This window comes from Kogia breviceps, chromosome 3 (assembly GCF_026419965.1).
Source record: "Kogia breviceps isolate mKogBre1 chromosome 3, mKogBre1 haplotype 1, whole genome shotgun sequence".
Classification (NCBI taxonomy): domain Eukaryota; kingdom Metazoa; phylum Chordata; class Mammalia; order Artiodactyla; family Physeteridae; genus Kogia; species Kogia breviceps.
In genome coordinates this window covers 39502285-39521385 of record NC_081312.1, presented here as the reverse complement: position 1 = coordinate 39521385, position 19101 = coordinate 39502285, and the positions used below count along the sequence as shown (strand labels likewise).

Below are 19101 nucleotides of genomic sequence, written 5' to 3'. Positions count from 1 at the left end.
GTAAATTGATTCAGCCACTATGGAGAACAGTATGGAGGTTCCTTAAAAAACTAAAAATAGAATTACCATATGATCCAGCAATCCCACTACTGAGCATATACCCTGAGAAAACCATAATTCAAAAAGACACATGCACCCCAATGTTCATTTCAGCACTATTTACAATAGCCAGGTCATGGAAGCAACCTAAATGCCCATCGACAGATGAATGGATAAAGAAGTTGTGGTATATATATATACAATGAACTATTACTCAGCCATAAAAAGGAACAAAATTGAGTCATTTGTTGAAACATGGATGGATGTAGAGACTGTCATACAGAGTGAAAGTAAGTCAGCAAGAGAAAAACAAATATTGTATATTAACGCATATATGTGGAACCTAGATAAATGGTACAGATGAACAGGTTTGCAGGGCAGAAGTTGAGACACAGATATAGAGAACAAACGTATGGACACCAAGGGGGAAAAACCGCAGTGGGGTGGGATTGGTGGTGTGCTGAATTGGGCGATTGGGATTGACATGTATACACTGATGTTTATAAAATTGATGACTAATAAGAATCTGCAGTATAAAAAAAACAAACAAAAAACACAATAATACTAAACTTTCTTTGGGTTATTTGTATGGAAATATGTTAATATAAATGTTTCAGGCATTACATGAAATTTCTGAAAATCTTATATGTTCTGGTATAATGTTATGTCATAATTCTAGTTAATACTTTAAAATGTATATCTGAGAAATAACTAGATTTCCTTGTCAATTGCATTATTATGAACTTTCATCAAATCTTTAACTATGGTCATTTTTAAGTCTTTTGTCATTTACAGACAGTTCTGGGTGTACTTTGATGCTTTTGCAAAAATGTTCCTATAAAAGGTTTTCATCTTCAAGGAATTCATGGAAAAGACTCTGATAAGTACAGGTTTCTGGTAACTGACTATACTAGTGAACTGAATGAATAAGCGTTTTCAGAACTGTATTGGAAAACTGATGAATTCATAAAAGTGCTAACAAAAGGTCAATATGAAAAATAAATTAATTACATGGGACTGAGTGAACTGATGAGGATGATTATAATTTTTGTGACTTTGTGTTTGAATAAAAAAAAATACTGCTCGGTGGTGCTCTGCAGCAAGTATTATCAATTCCAAAGAATTAAAACAGAGCTCACTTAAGTTGCATATTTACTTGACTCTGCCTCTTCCATTCTGACTGGTGCTCATCAGATTAAGTCATTGAACCACAAAAGACCCCAGCCTTACTCTCCACTATTCCTCACAAGTAGAATTTTCTGGGCACAGCCCTGGGTCACTAAGAAGTAAGCACATTATTACAGCCAATAAAAGGTTCCCTTTTGAGCTGGAATGATCAGCAACATTTTTCTTCTTCTGGTCAGGTGTCCTCAGACTGGATTGTTTATAAAATTATTATTTCCCCCTTTTGTCATACATGTATATTCAGCTTCATTGATGGTGGTTTGGGAGTAAGTAGGCTTTCTCATAATTAGAAAATGATCTTCTGACAGGATAAAGCTGGAAATTGCTCTCTTTGTGAAATGAACAGGTCTTTGTCTGCAAGATTGATTCAATTTTCACTGCCATAACTGGTACCAGAATTGCCAGACCAGTTTGGTGACTGGATTGAACTTTTCCTACAGGAATCCTGTAGCTGTACAGTTGTGGAAACACAAGTTCACTCCCCCATTGTTGGTTTTCTGACAGCTTTTTCCGTAGAGTAGTTTGAAGAGTGGAGAGCCCTGTTTTTGAGACAGAGAAGTGTTTTTCACACCTGAAGTGTAATTTCACACCTTGTGTTTCTCAGTAGACAACTGCATAAAATAACATATCAAACCAGAATAGAAAAAGATCGACAAAGAAAGAAAACTGCAGGTTGTAATTTGTTTCCTATCTTACAATGCTCTTGTAGAGAACAGTAAATTACAGAGCTCTGGGTTTACACTTTAAAAAGTTTGACTGGTTGTTAGGTGGGAAAGTGAGCAGTAAACACTAATCAGCATTTAGCCTGCATTGAACAGAATGTACAGAATGATAAAATTCGGGAAACACCGGAACTTGTGGATTTTTTTTTTAAAGGATAGGACACATAAATTAGTGGTAAAAACTGTAGTTAAGAGTAAGTCAAGAAATTGATAAATTAATTGATTTTAATATAAATAGAATTTTCTTAGGATACAATTTTCTTTGTAATTATCCATTCAGGAATTTTAGTAAAAGTAATAGACTGTGTTAGTACTTACCTTCTATAAATGAGTAAACCTATGATGCTAGTCAACATCTCATGGCATTCTAGTGCAGGGGTTATAAAATGAAGGGTTTAGCTCCATTTTGCAAGTTTGAAAACTTAAGTCCAAAAGAAAAAAGAAAGTTGAGACTCCTGGCTGGTCATAGACATTCATTACAAAATATTTAATATTTACTGAGTGTCTACCACATGTTAGGCATTACCCCAGGCACGGGGTTACAGTGGTAAACAGGGCAGTCTCTCTTTCTCCCATCTGGGAACTGACAGTTTTGCAGACAAGTAAGCGGGTAATGGAAATACTGGGTAATAAGTGCTGAGAGAGGCTAAAACTAGATTTTGATGGAGCCCACAGATGGTCAGCATGGGGGCAAGTGGTCAGCAAAGATTCCAGGATAAAGTGACATCCAAACTAAACTAATGCATGGAAGTCATGTGAAGGTAGATATCATTCGGGATATCATGGCATGTATAGCTTATGCAGAAGTGAAAGGGAAAGACAGCAGAGTGGGTTGGAGGGATAAGGTATTCAGTGTAGTGGGGATGCAGTGTATAAAGGCAACGGTGGTGCATAATGAAACTGGAAGATAAAAGTGTCAGGGTATGTGGTCTATACCGAGAAATTTAGCTTTTATCCTGAGACTCGTGGGATGTATTGAAGGTTTAGTCTTTGTTTATTAGGGAGAGTGACACAACCAGATCTGCATTTTACAAAGACCCCCCTGACAATCCAGTGACTGGAGATCAGTGAAGAAACATGCAATAATGCAAGTGGGAAATGCTGGTGACCTGAGCTGATGGTGTACACTGAGAGTTCAGTAGCATTGGGATGCAAAGAAGTGGGTGGATTTGGGAACTATTGAGGAGGTAGAATCAACAGAACTTGGTGGTTGATTGACTGGACTAGGGGTAGGGAAGCCAGTCTAGTCAAAAATTCCATCCTGAGTTCTGACTTGGGTACTTGAGCAGATGATGCCACCATTCACAGGGCTGGAGAACACTAAAAGAGCAAGTTTTTAAGAGTTGGAGACATGATGAGTGTGAGATGGGATTTCCACAAGAAGAATTATGGTATTCAGTTGGATCTTGAGCTTGGGAGGGAAGTCTAGGCCAGAGATACAGATCTTGTAGTTGTCACTGAGTGGATAACATGGTCCAAAGAATATGTAGAGAATGAGAAGAGAAGAGACTCTTTAGGCATAAACAGCCCTTTGACAATGAAAAGAAAGACACATAGAGCAAAATGTATATTTATAGTTCATAAATAAAATGTGGATGAAGAACTGTGCATGTCCACAAATACCATTGCACACGTGCCTGTGCATGTACATAGCCTTGCACATACAGAGCTTCTAATGAACATCAGCAAGGTGCCCCATGGTGGGCCGCATGAAATATTAAGCATAAAGGTAATAATCCCTTTCCTGAAGAGCTCATGTAAGATGTGTTAGTCCTACAGCAAGTTCTGGGCCTAAAGATGCTACTCAGTATGTTAAAAAGGAAAAATGCACAGCCCACGTAGATATTGCAATTAAACTAGCAAAACGGAAGGCACTGATGTTTTCTCATTTCCATTGTTTCCTCAGATACATATGGAAAGCTCTTCCTTCTCAGTTCTGTGGGTCAAGAGATGTCCCGTTGCAAGACATCCATCCGACGTGGTCAGCCCAATCCTGTCTATAAGGAGACCTTTGTTTTCCAGGTGGCCCTCTTTCAGCTCTCTGATGTTACGTTGATGATTTCTGTGTATAACAGGCGTACCATGAAGCGTAAAGAGATGATTGGTTGGATTGCTCTGGGTCAAAACAGTAGTGGAGAGGAGGAGCAAGACCATTGGGAGGAAATGAAGGAGACCAAAGGGCAGCAGGTCTGCAGGTGGCACACTTTACTCGAATCCTAGGTTTGCCAAGAGGTGTTTGTGGGCTATACCTACACTGGTGACCCGTGTTTTGAGTACTGATACCAACTCAGTGCTTGCTGGCAGGCTTTTTGTAAAGACAGGCTTTACGTAGGGATTGGATTCTACTAGACCCTAGGACATTCTGGGGGTGGAAGGATCTTTGGGTTTGTCAAAGGTTTGACTTGGATTTAAATACTGTAATTTTTAAAACAAGCCCATATGCACTGTCGAGTATACTTTATTGGAAATGTTATTGTAGTTGAGATGAATGATGTTGAGTTAATTTCTGTTAATAGGTTATTAAATTGTGGTTCAGGCTATGGAATGAAGCTTCTCTGGCTGTCTCTGCTCCCTTAGATTGCAAGGGAGATGTTAAAAGTTACTGTTTGTAACCACTTGTGTGTAGGAATCAGAATTTTCTTAGTATGGGGCAAAATACTCCAAAATACAGAAATGAATCTGACGCTGAGGCTCATAGAAGAATGTAACTGTCATCCATAATCCCCTATTTCATGTTTTTCTCTTTATAAAAAAAACCCTTCATTTATTTGCCTAACAAATAAATGTTAAAAACTTACACTTATAAAGCAAATTTGTATGAATTAAATACCTCTTTGTTTATCTCACTTATATATTGTGGTTTCCTATGAGATTTGGTTAGGTGACCCATTTTGAAACTAAAAAAGAATTCGAAAACTACTGTTGTAAGACAACTTGTCTCCTTTTGAGTATGTAAGATTACAAAATTAAAACTTTCAAGGTTTTTATGCTGTTTTTCTCACCTAATAATTCTTACAGAATGAGAAGAAAACTGAAAAACCTATTAAGTCATGGAGGTATTGATTTTTCTGAACCTAGTGTGCTCTTTGTAGATTATGCTTTTTCTATATTCAGTACAATATACTCACTCATACATATATTTTCATTCTGTATTTGCATGTAAACCATACTTTTTTTTTTTTTTTTTTGCGGTATGCGGGCCTCTCACTGTTGTGGCCTCTCCCATTGCGGAGCACAGCCTCCGGACGCGCAGGCTCAGTGGCCATGGCTCACGGGCCCAGCCGCTCCCGCGGCAGGCGGGATCTTCCCCGACCGGGGCACGAACCCGTGTCCCCTGCATCGGCAGACGGACTCTCAACCACTGTGCCACCAGAGAAGCCCTAAACCATACTTTTTTAATGCCATATTTTCCATCATCAGAGCATAATACATTGTATACAGTGGATCTTTAATAAATGTTGATTTGATTGACTTAGAAATGAACATGTTATAACACCTGTGAATGAAGAATATTTTCAGTTTGTAAGCAATGACCCTAATTCTTCTTTGAGCATTTGAAGTGCCTATAATTGTCATTTTTTTGTGGTATTTGCAGCAACATATATCAGTCACTACTTGCATTTTGGGCACGTGCCATTTGAAACACTGATCATGTATGGTTATGAGCATGAAATTTTACTTCTGACTGACTTTTACATTTTTGTGCAGTGCATGTTTATTTTCTTAGATCTGAGCCCTTAATTTCAATTACTTTAAATTGGCAGTAATAGGAAAAGGGAAGGAATGTGTTGTGTACATGTAACACTGAGCTCCATGTGCAGCTCTTCTGAGCAATTGCTGTCACTTATTTTTAGCTTTTATGTTTCGTTGTTGACTTTTTGCTGTCTGTGGGAAGAGTGATAGCTAGTGATGGATGTATACAGTTAAAAACACATAACTCCTCCTCAGCTCTACATTTTGACAGATTGTAAACGTAGGCTGTAACACTTGAAGCACATATTTATTCCTTACAGCATGTAACGGTTATCCTGACAAGCCCAGACTAAGACACAGGATAACTCGACTCTGATTTGAAGCTTTTGAAAGAAGTGATTTCGTATGGAAGAATCAGAATTAGAAAAATAAATGAATATCTTAATTTCTTTTCAGGTCATGGGAGTTTCGGATATAATGCTGCTCAGTTATTGGGAATAAGTAGTAAAACCATGCTCCTTTGGGGTTTTCCCCTACCTTGCTTTGGAAGACCTCAAAGTGCTTTTCCAACATCATATCCATTAACTGCTGAGTGGTCTTTGCAGTGCGGCTGTGTCATCGAGTAGAACTGAGTGCAATTGATTAAGTAGCAGCACAAAGAACTGGCTTTTCACATCCCTTACTCTCTTTATGCGCTTGTGCTTAAAGGGAAGCAGAGCAGCCTTGTTATGCTTTCCTTTATGCAGTGACATAAAAGCAGCATTCACTTTAAAATTTACATTTGAAAAAATCTGCATCTATTGTACAGACAGGCCTGGATTTTTTCTCCTCATATTTTCCTGCTCTATGTTTTTCTGCATCCCTTGTCTCTAGTGCCCAATAATCAGCTATACTTCATTTACTGCTGCCTTGACTCACCATTTCTAGGGTTTTCTGCTGATGTAGTGAAAATATCCTTGTGTGTTTGATCTGCTTTCTAATAGTCTGCTTATGATACAGTTTACAGAAATTTTAAGGGAAGAATGCCTGAAAAGCATTTTTCATTTGTATAATTTTACTATGTTGGTGCTATTTACCATGTAGGATGCATGTACATCTTGAATATCTAGCAACATTCACCCTAAAGCTGATTGTATAAATATAAAATGCTAATGACAAGATACATCAAAATATGAGGTGAATTTTTTTACATAGACTTGAAATTCTGGTTTAGTAAAATCTTTTCATTTTGTGCACTTAAATTTCCTTATTTTCTTGGCAAAGTCTAGACACAATGCACTTAACATGTTTTTCACTTGAGCTTTCATATCTGCATTTGCTTTTCAAAGGAGTTATGAAAGATAATTAGTTGGTTCTGCCATGTTAAAGCTGCTTTTACCTATTTTATCTAGCTAATAATTAATATGTCATAGGGACATACGAAACTGAAGAAGCACTAATATTTGTTGCTTGAGTAGTTCTTGCCCTGAGTTTTTCCTGAAGAGAATGCTTTTAAAATACTATTGTGGAGGGTAAATGATGCACTAGGTTTATGGAAAGCTGGTTTACAGCGTGCCTTCTTTCAGGGAATGAGTTTACACTGAATCGAGAAGTGCCCGTTTCCCCAAACACGGTGGTGACTCTTGCGTTCTCTGCGTCCCTCTGACTATTGTTGGATTTTTAAATGGGCCATTCACCAGGCAGCCGAGCACCTGCTCTCACTTCTCTCCTTCACTGGCTCCCAGTGTGATGTACAGTTGTTTTGGAATCTCTTTTTGCTCCTGTTGCATAACTGTGAGGGGGGAAGTCTTGCCTTTCTTAAGAGAAAAAGAGCTTGTAACGCCTTTGGAAGTAATAGACCTGGCATTCCACCTGTGCAAAGTTTGAGAAAGAATCCCCGCCATGATGGGAAGAGAAAAAGAGAGCATCGTACTGCATTGTCGCTCACTTTAGGCACTGTTCACTCTGCAACTCCTTCCATGACGGTGACGTATTGACCTCAAACGTTGGTATTCTCCATAGTGCCAGGTGCTACAGCGAGCCTGAAACACAGCCTCTGCCCTTGCGACATGTAGCACCCACAGTATTTTATAAATTGTTAACAAGTCTCGGTCAGTCACTGTGTTTTACATCCTGGCTGTACCACATGGCCTTAGCTGACAACCCAAACTCTTTTCTTTTCAAGTAATGCATTGTTTAAGTTGAAACTCCCATCAGTTTAAGTGAAAATGCTTCTCTGATAGCCATTGAATTGACTAAATTCATGGTTCAGTGTGGACCATGGAACTGAGGGTTTCTCAAAAGCCTGGCTATCCTTTTGCAGCAGAGGGCTTAGTACATGAAGATCAAAAAAGTGAGTAGGAAAGGATTATTCGTAGATGATATAAAACCAAATGCAGGCATATCCTTTAATGGTGAAGAAACAGGGCTAGAAATTACATGTGGTCCCTCCTCTTACCTTTGAGTAAACTGTGACTAAAGAGCATTCCATTCTATTTGATCCACAATGAGAGCAAATGATAGATAATCCTGAAATGGCAGAAGTATTTTTTTACTGTATTAAAAATCATTTGTGTGTTCCAAAGAGAAAAGTTAGGCAAAACTATAAAACAAACAAATTATATAGCATGAGTATGGAAGAATTAAAGAATAAATAAATATGCTAGATACTGCCAGCATCTATTGCATATATGCAAGAAGAGTAAACGCGTGTAAACCAAAAGCCGTTTTAGGTTGAGTATCATTTTTCACAACTTGTGGAATTCTGGAAAATACTTTAAGATGGGGAGGATGAAATTGGTCTAACGCAACTCAGAGAAGTTGGCACAGGCTGTGGTCTTAGCCTGGGTTTGGATGAACTTTGCCTACTGTGTGGACTTAAGAAAATTACTTAGCCAGCCTGTGACCCTGTTTATTCAACTAGAAAATGGAAATAATTCCTACCACATAAGGTCTTGTTTTTTTTTTCAATAATGAAATAACAGCATAGAGATGGGCATATGGTAACCATTCAGTGTTGCCCTCTCATAATCATGCTTTAAAAAATGCATTTAAGATTTGTTTCTCTTTCTAGTGAAAGTGATAGTAATGCTAGAGAGAAACTAATAACAATTTTCAGATACTTTAAAAAGGGTAGGCACATGAAGCTAGTCTGGAAGGCAGCTATGCTCACCACTATACCACTGACATTACATGAAGCTAATCTGAATTTGGGGCAACCTCAACCGGGATAAGCCTGGTGTATGGAGGAAACAGAGTCTTAATAAACCCCCAGTGAGGTATAATGACCAAATCTTTTATCCACCCTGGTGCTTTTGTGCACATCTTGGTAAATCACACTCATGGAGTCTCCTTACACCCAGCTCTTCTCTACTGTTCATATGTGGACAGAGCACCTTGTTCCCATCAAAAGAGTTGGTAAAGATGGCAACGTGAGTACCTATTTCAACTTTGATGTGAAAAGTAAAATAAATAATGTGGCACTATACTGACACTCTTTTCAAAATGGGCAACATTCTTTTTTTGGGCTTATGTTATATATCCAAATTATATACTTAAAGGTAAAAAATTTTAAAGATCTAATAATGCAGCTATTCAAACTTACCTAACTGTTCAACTGGGAATTAATAGGACCAATTATTTATCTGTTTCCCTTCAGAAGTCATAATTCAAAGGAATTCTATCAGGGTTGATGCTCTTTTTTAGAATGGTTTTTAAGAGTGACTTGTTGATGTAATAGAAAATGTGTTCAGTTGTCCTCTGGTGTTCAAATCTTAAGTAAAGAGGAGAGTTTCCTGAGAACTTAGAAGAGCCTTTGTGGCTCTTCTGTGGATCTGAAGAAGTGGTCAGCAGCAAACCTCCTCATGTTGGGCATAACCAGGTGCCATGAACCAGTCACGCATACTGGTGGTTTTAAACTGAGCAGGGTTCTGGGATGGGGAAGTGTGAGGCCACATTCCCGAAGCTGCCAAATTGCCAAAGTGTTGACTCAAGTCCTACGATTCTCAGTTAAGGAGAAACATGAAGAAATTGGAGAAGGATAGCTTAGGAATTTTAGTTGGGAATAATTTAGCACGTAGGGAAGTTAAAGGGGTTGGATAGGTATTGAGAAAACTGAGGAGGGATTTCTAGGAACAGTTATCCAGAATGTAAAGAGCTCTTACCAAGAGGATGACTCACCCCCTCTCTTCTTAACATGTGGACAGAGTCAGAGCTTCCACCTAAAGCAAGTCAAGAGAGTTTAACTGAGATATAAGGAGAATGATATGAAGAGGGTTTTACGCTAATTCACAATGTATTCTTTGGATTTCCTTGTCTCTTTGGGATAGCACAGGACTTAACATCTTTTTGGAGTGCGGTGACTACACTTTGAAGCAATGTCACAATAAAAACAGCAGTGCTTACCAACATACAATTGTTCAGTTAGTCTAATCATGTACCACGAAAAGTCATGTTTCTTGTTTTGAGTTATTGGAAACAGGTGAAATGTATCAATTCAATGTATTGGAAAAATCCTCTAGGAAGCCGGGGACTTGGAGTAGGCCTTGGTCACATTGCAGGGGAATCACCAAGGGAGATCACAGAATCATCACCTTTGGAAGTCTTTTAAAATAGAAACATCAAAAAAAGAGAAAGAAATAGAAACATCTGCATGAGCTGTGGGTTCCGACTAAAGGGGAACAGCAGGGCACCCAGGAAGACAGCCTTTCTAAAGTTCCTTCTGAGCCTAATATTTTTATATGTAACCTCCAAACAGGATCAACAATAACAGTACTCCAGGCCTGCCCTCTTCCCCTTTGGATATTTTTCCACATTGATTTTTCTCTGCATCATAGAAGGCTTTTTCCAGGGAGTGCCTGCTCAGGCTTTGTTTAGCTGATTGGGGATGCCTGCAGGCTCCAGGTGAGTTTCCTTTCCTATGGTACTTTGTTTTTGTTTCCCTCAGGTCACAAAGCAGTATCCTAGACACACAGACAATAATCAGCTATATTTATAGCCACTGTGAGACCTGTAAAACATCTTGAGCCTTAACAGAACATATTCAGAGGCAGGAATGGAGGCCTAGGGACACTCATAGAATAAAACAATGCTACCTGCTCTCCATAACTCACTAAGGCCACCTTCGGTTGTCTCCATGGGGGTTTTATGCCTTTAAACGAAGGTGTTATCAATTGCACTTTAAAGACGGTGAGAAGGCTGTCTTCCCATTGGTATCACCATACTTATGCAGTATTTTTGTTTACTTCATTTTCCCTTTAAAGTATCTACTTGCTCTATTTTATTGTTTTAGTTTATATAAAATTTATTCATTCAAAAGTTATTAATTATATCATATCCCAGACTCTCGGCTAGGGCCTGGAAAATAGCAGGTGAGGAAAACAGCTTGAGCCGAACAATCATTTTTGTTTCTAAATATTTATTTATTTAATATATTTATTTTTAGAATTGAATATTGAATGCTCTTTGCACGGCAGTAAGTTAGACCCTGGAACGCTAGGTCTATACAAACAAATGTGACACAGTTCTTATGAGCTCAGTGATTTAATAGTTGAAAGGCACGGCTACCTTGTACTTTTTGAAAAAGTGAACTGGACAGAGGCTGCCAGATAAAGGGGTGACGCTGTGAACAAAGATACCTGCTTGCTTCTCTGCTTCTTTTGATTAAAATTTGTCTTAGACGTTATACACTAAGCACATTTGGGACATCCTATGAAATGGGTAAGTGTCAACATAGGGGGTGTCCCTATCTTGGCAGATGGACCAGTAATTATTTTCTAGTCTCAAAGAATTTAAAATCAGTGTGAATCTAACTTTTAATGCTTTCAATTTTATAACAGAAGGCAAAACTAGGAATTTTTCCAGTGGATTTATTGCTTGTAATTCTTAACGTTATAAAAATTTATCTCAAATATATACTAAACATGTCTCAATCCATGTAAGTTAAGTCAGAATGTGTGGTGGCCTACATCATCAAAAAATCTACAAACAATAAACGCTGGAGAGGGTGTGGAGAAAAGGGAACCCTCTTGCACTGTTGGTGGGAAAGTAAATTGATACAGCCACGATGGAGGACAGTATGGAGTTTCCTTAAAAAACTAAAAATAGAACTACCATACGACCCAGCAATCCCACTACTGGGCATATACCCTGAGAAAACCATAATTCAAAAAGAGTCATATACCAAAATGTTCATTGCAGCTCTATTTACAATAGCCAGGACATGGAAGCAACCTAAGTGTCCATTGACAGATGAATGGATAAAGAAGATGTGGCACATATATACAATGGAATATTACTCAGCCATAAAAAGAAAAGAAATTGAGTTATTTGTAGTGAGGTGGATGGACCTAGGGTCTGTCATACAGAGTGAAGTAAGTCAGAAAGAGAAAAACAAATATGCTAACACATATATAGGGAATCTAAGAAATAAAAATGGTTCTGAAGAACCTAGGGGCAGGACAGGAATAAAGACACAGACGTAGAGAATGGACTTGAGGACATGGGGAGGGGGAAGGGTAAGCTGGGACGAAGTGAGAGAGTGGCATTGACATGTATACACTACCAAATGTAAAATAGATAGCTAGTGGGAAGCAGCCGCTTAGCACAGGGAGATCAGCTCGGTCCTTTGTGACCACCTAGAGGGGTGGGATAGGGAGGGTGGGAGGGAGACGCAAGAGGGAGGAGATATGGGGATATATGTATACGTATAGCTGATTCACTTTGTTATAAAGCAGAAACTAACATACCGTTGTAAAGCAATTATACCCCAATAAAGATGTTAAAAAAAATTTTGCTGACCTAAAAATTCTTACTGAAGACAATTTTTTAGTGTTGCCCTATTGATGGTCTGTAATAAAATACATAACAAAAAGTTCACATCTCTAATTTGCTAAAGACCTTGGTGTTTGGGAAAAGATATCGGAAGGCTGCCAATGAAAACTCTGGTTGGTGAGGAACATGTACACTAAAAGAACATTTCCATGTAAGTTATTCCATATAATATATTCACTTTCTAGGGCTGTGTGTCTCTCAAGAGTCTGTCAAGTTCTTTATAGTTGGCACCTTCAGCAAGGCTTGCTAATTTTGCCACATTTCCTTGTGGACCATGATAATGTTTATTAATTTACAACTATCCCCAAATATAATGCAGTCTTTTATTATGCCACCATACTAATGCAGCTACAAATTAAACTTTAGTGTTATGAAACGCAGTCTTTTCCAGAATTTTTAATTTAATTTATTGAAGATTCTATTATTTTAAGTTTGTGAATAAGAAGTTAGTATTTGCATACTTTATTGTGACTGAGAAATTTCTGTAAAAATATCTGTTGGAATAAGATTTGACCTCTATTTTTAGGGAAAAAAACATGATGGTCCTTGTGATCTATTTACTTTTTTAAAAAATGTGTAAACAATTTTTTTTTTAGCGATTTTAAGTTCACAGCTGAATTGAGCAGAAAGTGCAAGTAACTCCCTTCCCCCACACTTAACCCCACCCCCCCACCCATCCTGCCCATTATCAACATCCCGCACCAGGGTCGGTACATTCGGCACTATTGATGAACCTACAGTGACACATTCTTGCCATCCAAAGTCTGTAGTTTACATTAGGGTTCACTCCTAGGTGTTTCACTACCCTAAAAATCTTTTGTGTTTTGCTTATTCGTCCCTCTCTGCTAACTCTTGGCAACTGGTGATCTTTTTACTGTCTCCATAGTTTTGCCTTTTCCAGAATGTCATATGGTTGGAATCATACAGTGTGTGGTCTTTTCAGACTGGCTTCTTTCATTAGTAACATGCATTATAGGTTCCTCTGTGTCTTTTCAAGTCTTGATAACTCATTGCTTTTTAACTCTGAGGAATAATATACCAGTCTGGATGTACTGGTTCGTTTATTATTTGTTTAATTTTATTTGCAGTTATAATTACTCTGTTACATTTTGTTAATGTGCCTGATCTCAAGAAAAATAGATGGATTAATTCATATGGTTCATCAAATAAAATGTAGCAACCTCCAACCTGGAATCAATTTTACCTATGTGATACTGAGCTTATTTTACATTTGAGGAGAAGATTCATGAAAATAATCACATAATTTGATCATTTAAGTTAACATATCTAAGCCCTTTCCCCCATCCTTTAGAATCTAGGCAGGGAAAGCTTCGAAGGCTCTGAGGATGTGATCCCCAAATTTAGATACTCTGTGGCATTTTTGTTGTTGAGCAGTGATTTAAATATATATTGATAAAAAAAGTACTAATTACATTATTACTGATTCATGACAGAAAACCACCTTCTGTTACTAGTTTCTATGACTTTACATTTACCACTGCTGCCAAGAGGAAGGAAGCTTTGTGATTGTGCCCTGTCATAGTCGATTGTACAGATTAGCCAAAGGTGGTATATAAGCATCTGGATCATACAGGAGCTCTGAATTCTGAAGGGAAGGATGAGCCCTGATAATACATAGGCTGACTGAGCAAGTGGTGGGTGATGGAGTGATAATACCAATAATCACACTGGGCAAAGGGGGAGGCTTGACTGATGATCAATATCTGGTGAACGTCTTGACATTATTTATATGTGTACTGATTACCCTTTGCTTTGTAGCTGCAGCAACTTGTGGAACTGGCCATTATTGATTATTGCAGGGATGAAGGTGTGGTTGTAGAAAGAATACTGGATTAGATGAAAATTAATGAGGCCTCTGTTCTGGTACCAAATCTTCCCCTAATGAGCTCTAAAATGAATGTCAGATCACAAGTTCTCTAAGCCTTCATTTTTGCATCTGTCACATGGGAAGGGTAATACTCATTTTACTTATTATTATTATTTTTTTTGCCAGGTTGTTGTAAGAAAAAGTTTCATTCATCCCTTCATTAATATAACAAACACTCTGGGTCCCCACTCTGTACCAGGGCCGTAGGCCTGACTAAGTAACAGATGAAAAAAGACTTTGCAGAATTAAGAGTTTCTGAAGACTGTGAGATGTTTCATTATTTTTATTTTAAGGTAAATCCATTCTTACTTATATCCTAGTAAATGACACTTTTAAATTTCTGCCAGTCATTGAGCTATATATTCATAGAATGTCAGTAATTTGACTAAAAGTTAAAGTTGGAATGGCCTTTAGCCATTCCCCCTCTGAGAATATAAAAATAAAGTATTATCTTCTAATTCTCTTGCTCAGACACCCTGACCACAGAACAAATTACAAATCCATCTTTTTATTAGGCTTGCCAATCTTTGAGTTGAACACAGACCTTTCTTAAAGAACATTTTAACTTCAAGCATAAGGAAAGTATTAAATTGAATAGCATTTTTTTTTTTTTTACAAAATGGGGTTTTAAATACAGTATTTGGAAAGATACTTCCCCCACCAAAAAAGGTTCTTCAATCTACATTATTATTTTTCTTTTGAAGAATCAGTCTCCTCCACCTCTCCGCTCTCAAGTGACTGTCCTCACCCACATAATCATTTTCTTCCTAAATAGCATTTATTATCTCCCAGAAAAAAAGTAAAGATGAAAAGAAATATTTTCAAGGTACATCCAAGATTTCATAGCAATATTTTGTATTCACAATGCAAGATAAATCTGACTCTTGATTTTTTTTTTTTGGTCTTCATATGGCATCTGAAACAGTTGTTCACATTCACACATTTATGTTTTACCATATGCATACTGTGTGCAACTCTGTTGTTTTAAAATATTTTATTGGTTTTCCTTCATATCTCAACTTTTGATGGGTGTCCTTGAGGAACTTGCATGAAAAAAATATAAATATGAATGATTCATTCATTTTGAACATATTTAACTATTTTGGGGAGACTGTGCTCCCCTACGTGGAGCACACTGTCCTTAGCAGGGAGTGTGCTTTGTATTTCTGTTCTATTCACTGCTGGATGCTGGAGATGTATTAATATTGTAAACCTGTACCTTTTCTTTCCCTTGTTTACTTTAATGAGTTATTTATATGTACTTGACTGCCCTGACTTTTTGGTGATTGTGAAGGCTGGTCATTAGTTTTATGGATTTCACTTACGGGGATAGTTTAGTATGACATGGTTTAATATAAAAGCTGGTCTTCCTTTAGATTTCAGTCACAAGCAGGCGTTCCTGGGCAAATTCATCGTGCAGGGCCAGACTTGCTGGTTGTAAGGTAGGAGCTGTCTAAACCTCTCCCATTGCTTCATGGGCCTTTTCAGACCCAGCTGCTGTCATATTTTCTCAAATTTTCTAGCAGAGAGTCAATCTCTGGGTGGCCCAGAGGTTTAAGAGAAAAACGAAAAGTACTTTTCTCTTCCAAAGGGTTAAACTCTCTTTTAGAAACTTCTGAAAATCTTCAGAACATTCCAAATCGGTGTCCTCGTGTTTCTCACAGTATGACTTATTGACTTATGGTGTCTCCTATTTAAGAAGCATGAATGTATCTCTAGCTGTTACCAGAACAAACAGCTATAGAATGTAATGACCCACCCCATTTCTAAAATTACTAAATTCTATCAGTGAATAGTGTATAGAAAACAGTTTGGAATTTTTTAAACTGGTCAACTTAAAAGCTAGAATACCTTTCTATTTTTGTAATGTTCAAGATTTCAGCAACAGTGGTTTTAATGTATTACTCTTGCACTGTTATGTCTTGTGTTTTAACTGGGCAAGCTAGTGAAATATTCAATGTCGATACTCAATTCAATGTTAATACTCTTGTGTTAGAAACACCCTTTGAAAATATTTTAGAAAATACAGAATTGTTTACCTGTGATAAAGAATAAGTTTGTGATTGGAAGAATTATGCTGTTTTTCTTGTACAAATAATCCTTAAAGCAGCTGTTCAGTCTCACAATGATGTTGGAAGCATATTTTATGCAGCCTAAAAACTATTTCTGTATTAGATATTTAAATGCATGAGGATAAGTTCTAACTGCTTTTTGTTTAAAACAGAAACATAGAAGAAGCATTAGCCCCAGTTTGTACAAAATGTCTGCTGCAACTGAACTCACGTTAGTTCAAAACTGAAAATCATTCCAATTTTGTAAAACTGCTGCTACTGGTTTTATCAATAAAGTCTAAGCAGATGGCTTATATCTATACATGTGAAATTTTTGTATGTCAAAAAAGATGCAGTTTTGCAGCATCAACATGTAAATTTTATGGGCCTGAGTGATATTACTTATTATATACAAAAACCATTAACTCTCAAACCATACCAACTGCAGACATAGATTTATTAGAACTATAAGTATTACATTTATGACCCATATAATTTATTTTGGTTTTAGGGTGCTGTAGGCTTTTATGTGGAACACAGACACAAATCAATGTATATCAACTCAAAAGCTAGCTTAAAGTGTTGAATTTAAATTAAGAATATTGGGTAAAATTGGGTCATTTGTTGAGATGTGAATGAACCTAGATACTGTCATACAGAGGGAAGTAAGTCAGAAAGAGAAAAACAAATATCGTATATTAACGCATGTATGTGGAACCTAGAAAAATGGTACAGATGAACCAGTTTGCAGGGTAGAAGTTGAGACACAGATGTAGAGAACAAATGTATGGACACCAAGGGGGAAAAGCCGTGGGGGTGTGGGGATGGTGGTGTGATGAATTGGGCGATTGGGATTGACATGTATACACTGATGTGTATAAAATTGATGACTAATAAGACCCTGCTGTATAAAAAAAAGAATATTGGGTAAGTAAGGAGCTCTATAAATGTAAAGATCACCTGAAATAACTTAATTTCATCTGAGGAGGATTCTGAGAAGGCAAAACATAGGCATTCCTGTACAAATGTGTGGGTAACTACTCATCCAAGAGGCTCTCGTCCAGAGGTCTCTCCCTTCTACGTATAGACAGTTCTGATAAGTTTACAAGGCCCTGATGCAGCAAGCTAGAGGTAGAGGGAGCAGATCTATTATGAACAGCCACCTCCACAGCAGTAAAAACACAACTAATATCCCCAAAACAAAAAAAAGAAAATGGAAACAAACTATAGATGTTTCAGGAAAAATTTATTTTTACCATTTTGCATACTGTATTAGTTGAGGGAATTAATGCTACATGTTATAACAAGCCCAAATGTCAGTGAGTTAGTATAAGAAAGGTTTATTTTCACTAAGATGTTCTCCCCCACGCAACTTGCTTTCTTTGCATCTCAGGAAGTGAAGCCCATCTCAGAATCCTTAGGGAATCTAAAGGACTATTTCGTTGGTCATACAAATAGAGGGGGAAGAAAAGGCATGAGAATCAAATCTCTTTAAGGGGCCAGGCTAAGAGGTGGCAACCTCTCCTTCTGTGTGTCCATTGGCCAGAACTAGTCACTTGGTTCCACTTACGTTTAAGAAGGCTGGGAATTGTTGTTTATTTGTGCATACGGAAAAATGAATCAGTTTAGTGAGAATCTTCTAAGCAGAATTTGGCACACATTTTTTTTCTTCTCTTTAAAAAAATTATCTCAAATGTTGTGGTAGTGGTGATTATTTAAGGAAAGCTTGCTAATTGCAAACTCATTTCTTATGTTGCTGAAGTTCTTCCTAACCTGTGGTGACACTAGAACATTACACACTGATTAAGAATTCTACTTGTTCACCCTAGTCATCTTAGAGCATCTTAACACTGTTTAGAGTAGTGCTGGGGGGGTTGCAAGTAAAGATCATTTGAGGTCACATTTGTAAAGCCACAGGGCAGAGTTTGAGCACTCAGACTGAGTACAGTTGAGCATTTCTACATGTGTCTGTGCACTACATATTGATACATATGTGATATTTTTTAAAAAACAGAGAAAATATATAAAATTGTGAGCAAAAGCAGAAAATTGCTGAGGGAACAGATTTTTAAAGTAAATCATCTGCAGAACGAAAAACTTGACAAATTTAATTGCTGTCTTCTGACATTCCTTCAACAGAGACTTAAACATCCTTAAATGTTAAAATAATTGAGACAGCCATCTATGACTGTGATTCTTAAAGTCTTTTGTAGCAATTAAAAAATCATAATCATCTTGAATAACATTTTATTGATGAATCACATCACATTATATATGTCTTGTAAACCTCATAGTCTCTTTATAGTTTCTCTAGGGTTTCTCTGGGGAGATTCAGAGACATGGCTCAAGAGGACTTGGGTGACAATTCAGAGCTCTGATGAATTTTAATGTGCATTCTACTACATTATACAACATCTCATCCTTTTCAGCAAACAGATAAGGAGTAGGAGACAGGATTAGCATTATTTCTGTGGTTGTCTCAAGAAGGGACAAGATTCAATGGTGAAAAGATTAGAATTTAGATGAATTCTAAGGTGGTTAGTATGGTATTTTAATATTTAATTTTTAAATCCAAAATTGTTTAGTGAAGGGTTTGCTGTAATCACCAGAAGAATTGAAGAATTTATAAAATTATATCTGCAGACACAGTGGGTCCAGTAAAGATTAAACTCTTATACCCATGTTCTATTTCTGGCTTTGCCACCAAGCAATT

General features: G+C 37.3%; 1 protein-coding gene across 11 annotated transcripts in view; it reads left to right on the top strand.

Annotated features, from left to right (window-relative positions):
• SYT16 (synaptotagmin 16) overlaps nucleotides 1-4743 on the top strand; it is a 251577-nt gene extending 246834 nt beyond the window's left edge. For all 11 annotated transcript variants that reach the window (XM_067028373.1, XM_067028374.1, XM_067028377.1 and 8 more), the window contains one exon: nucleotides 3853-4743. In XM_067028373.1, coding sequence (XP_066884474.1) covers nucleotides 3853-4166 — 314 coding nt within the window. In that variant the 3' untranslated portion in view covers nucleotides 4167-4743. The remainder of the gene's footprint in view (nucleotides 1-3852) is intronic.
• Nucleotides 4744-19101: the final 14358 nt, after the last annotated feature.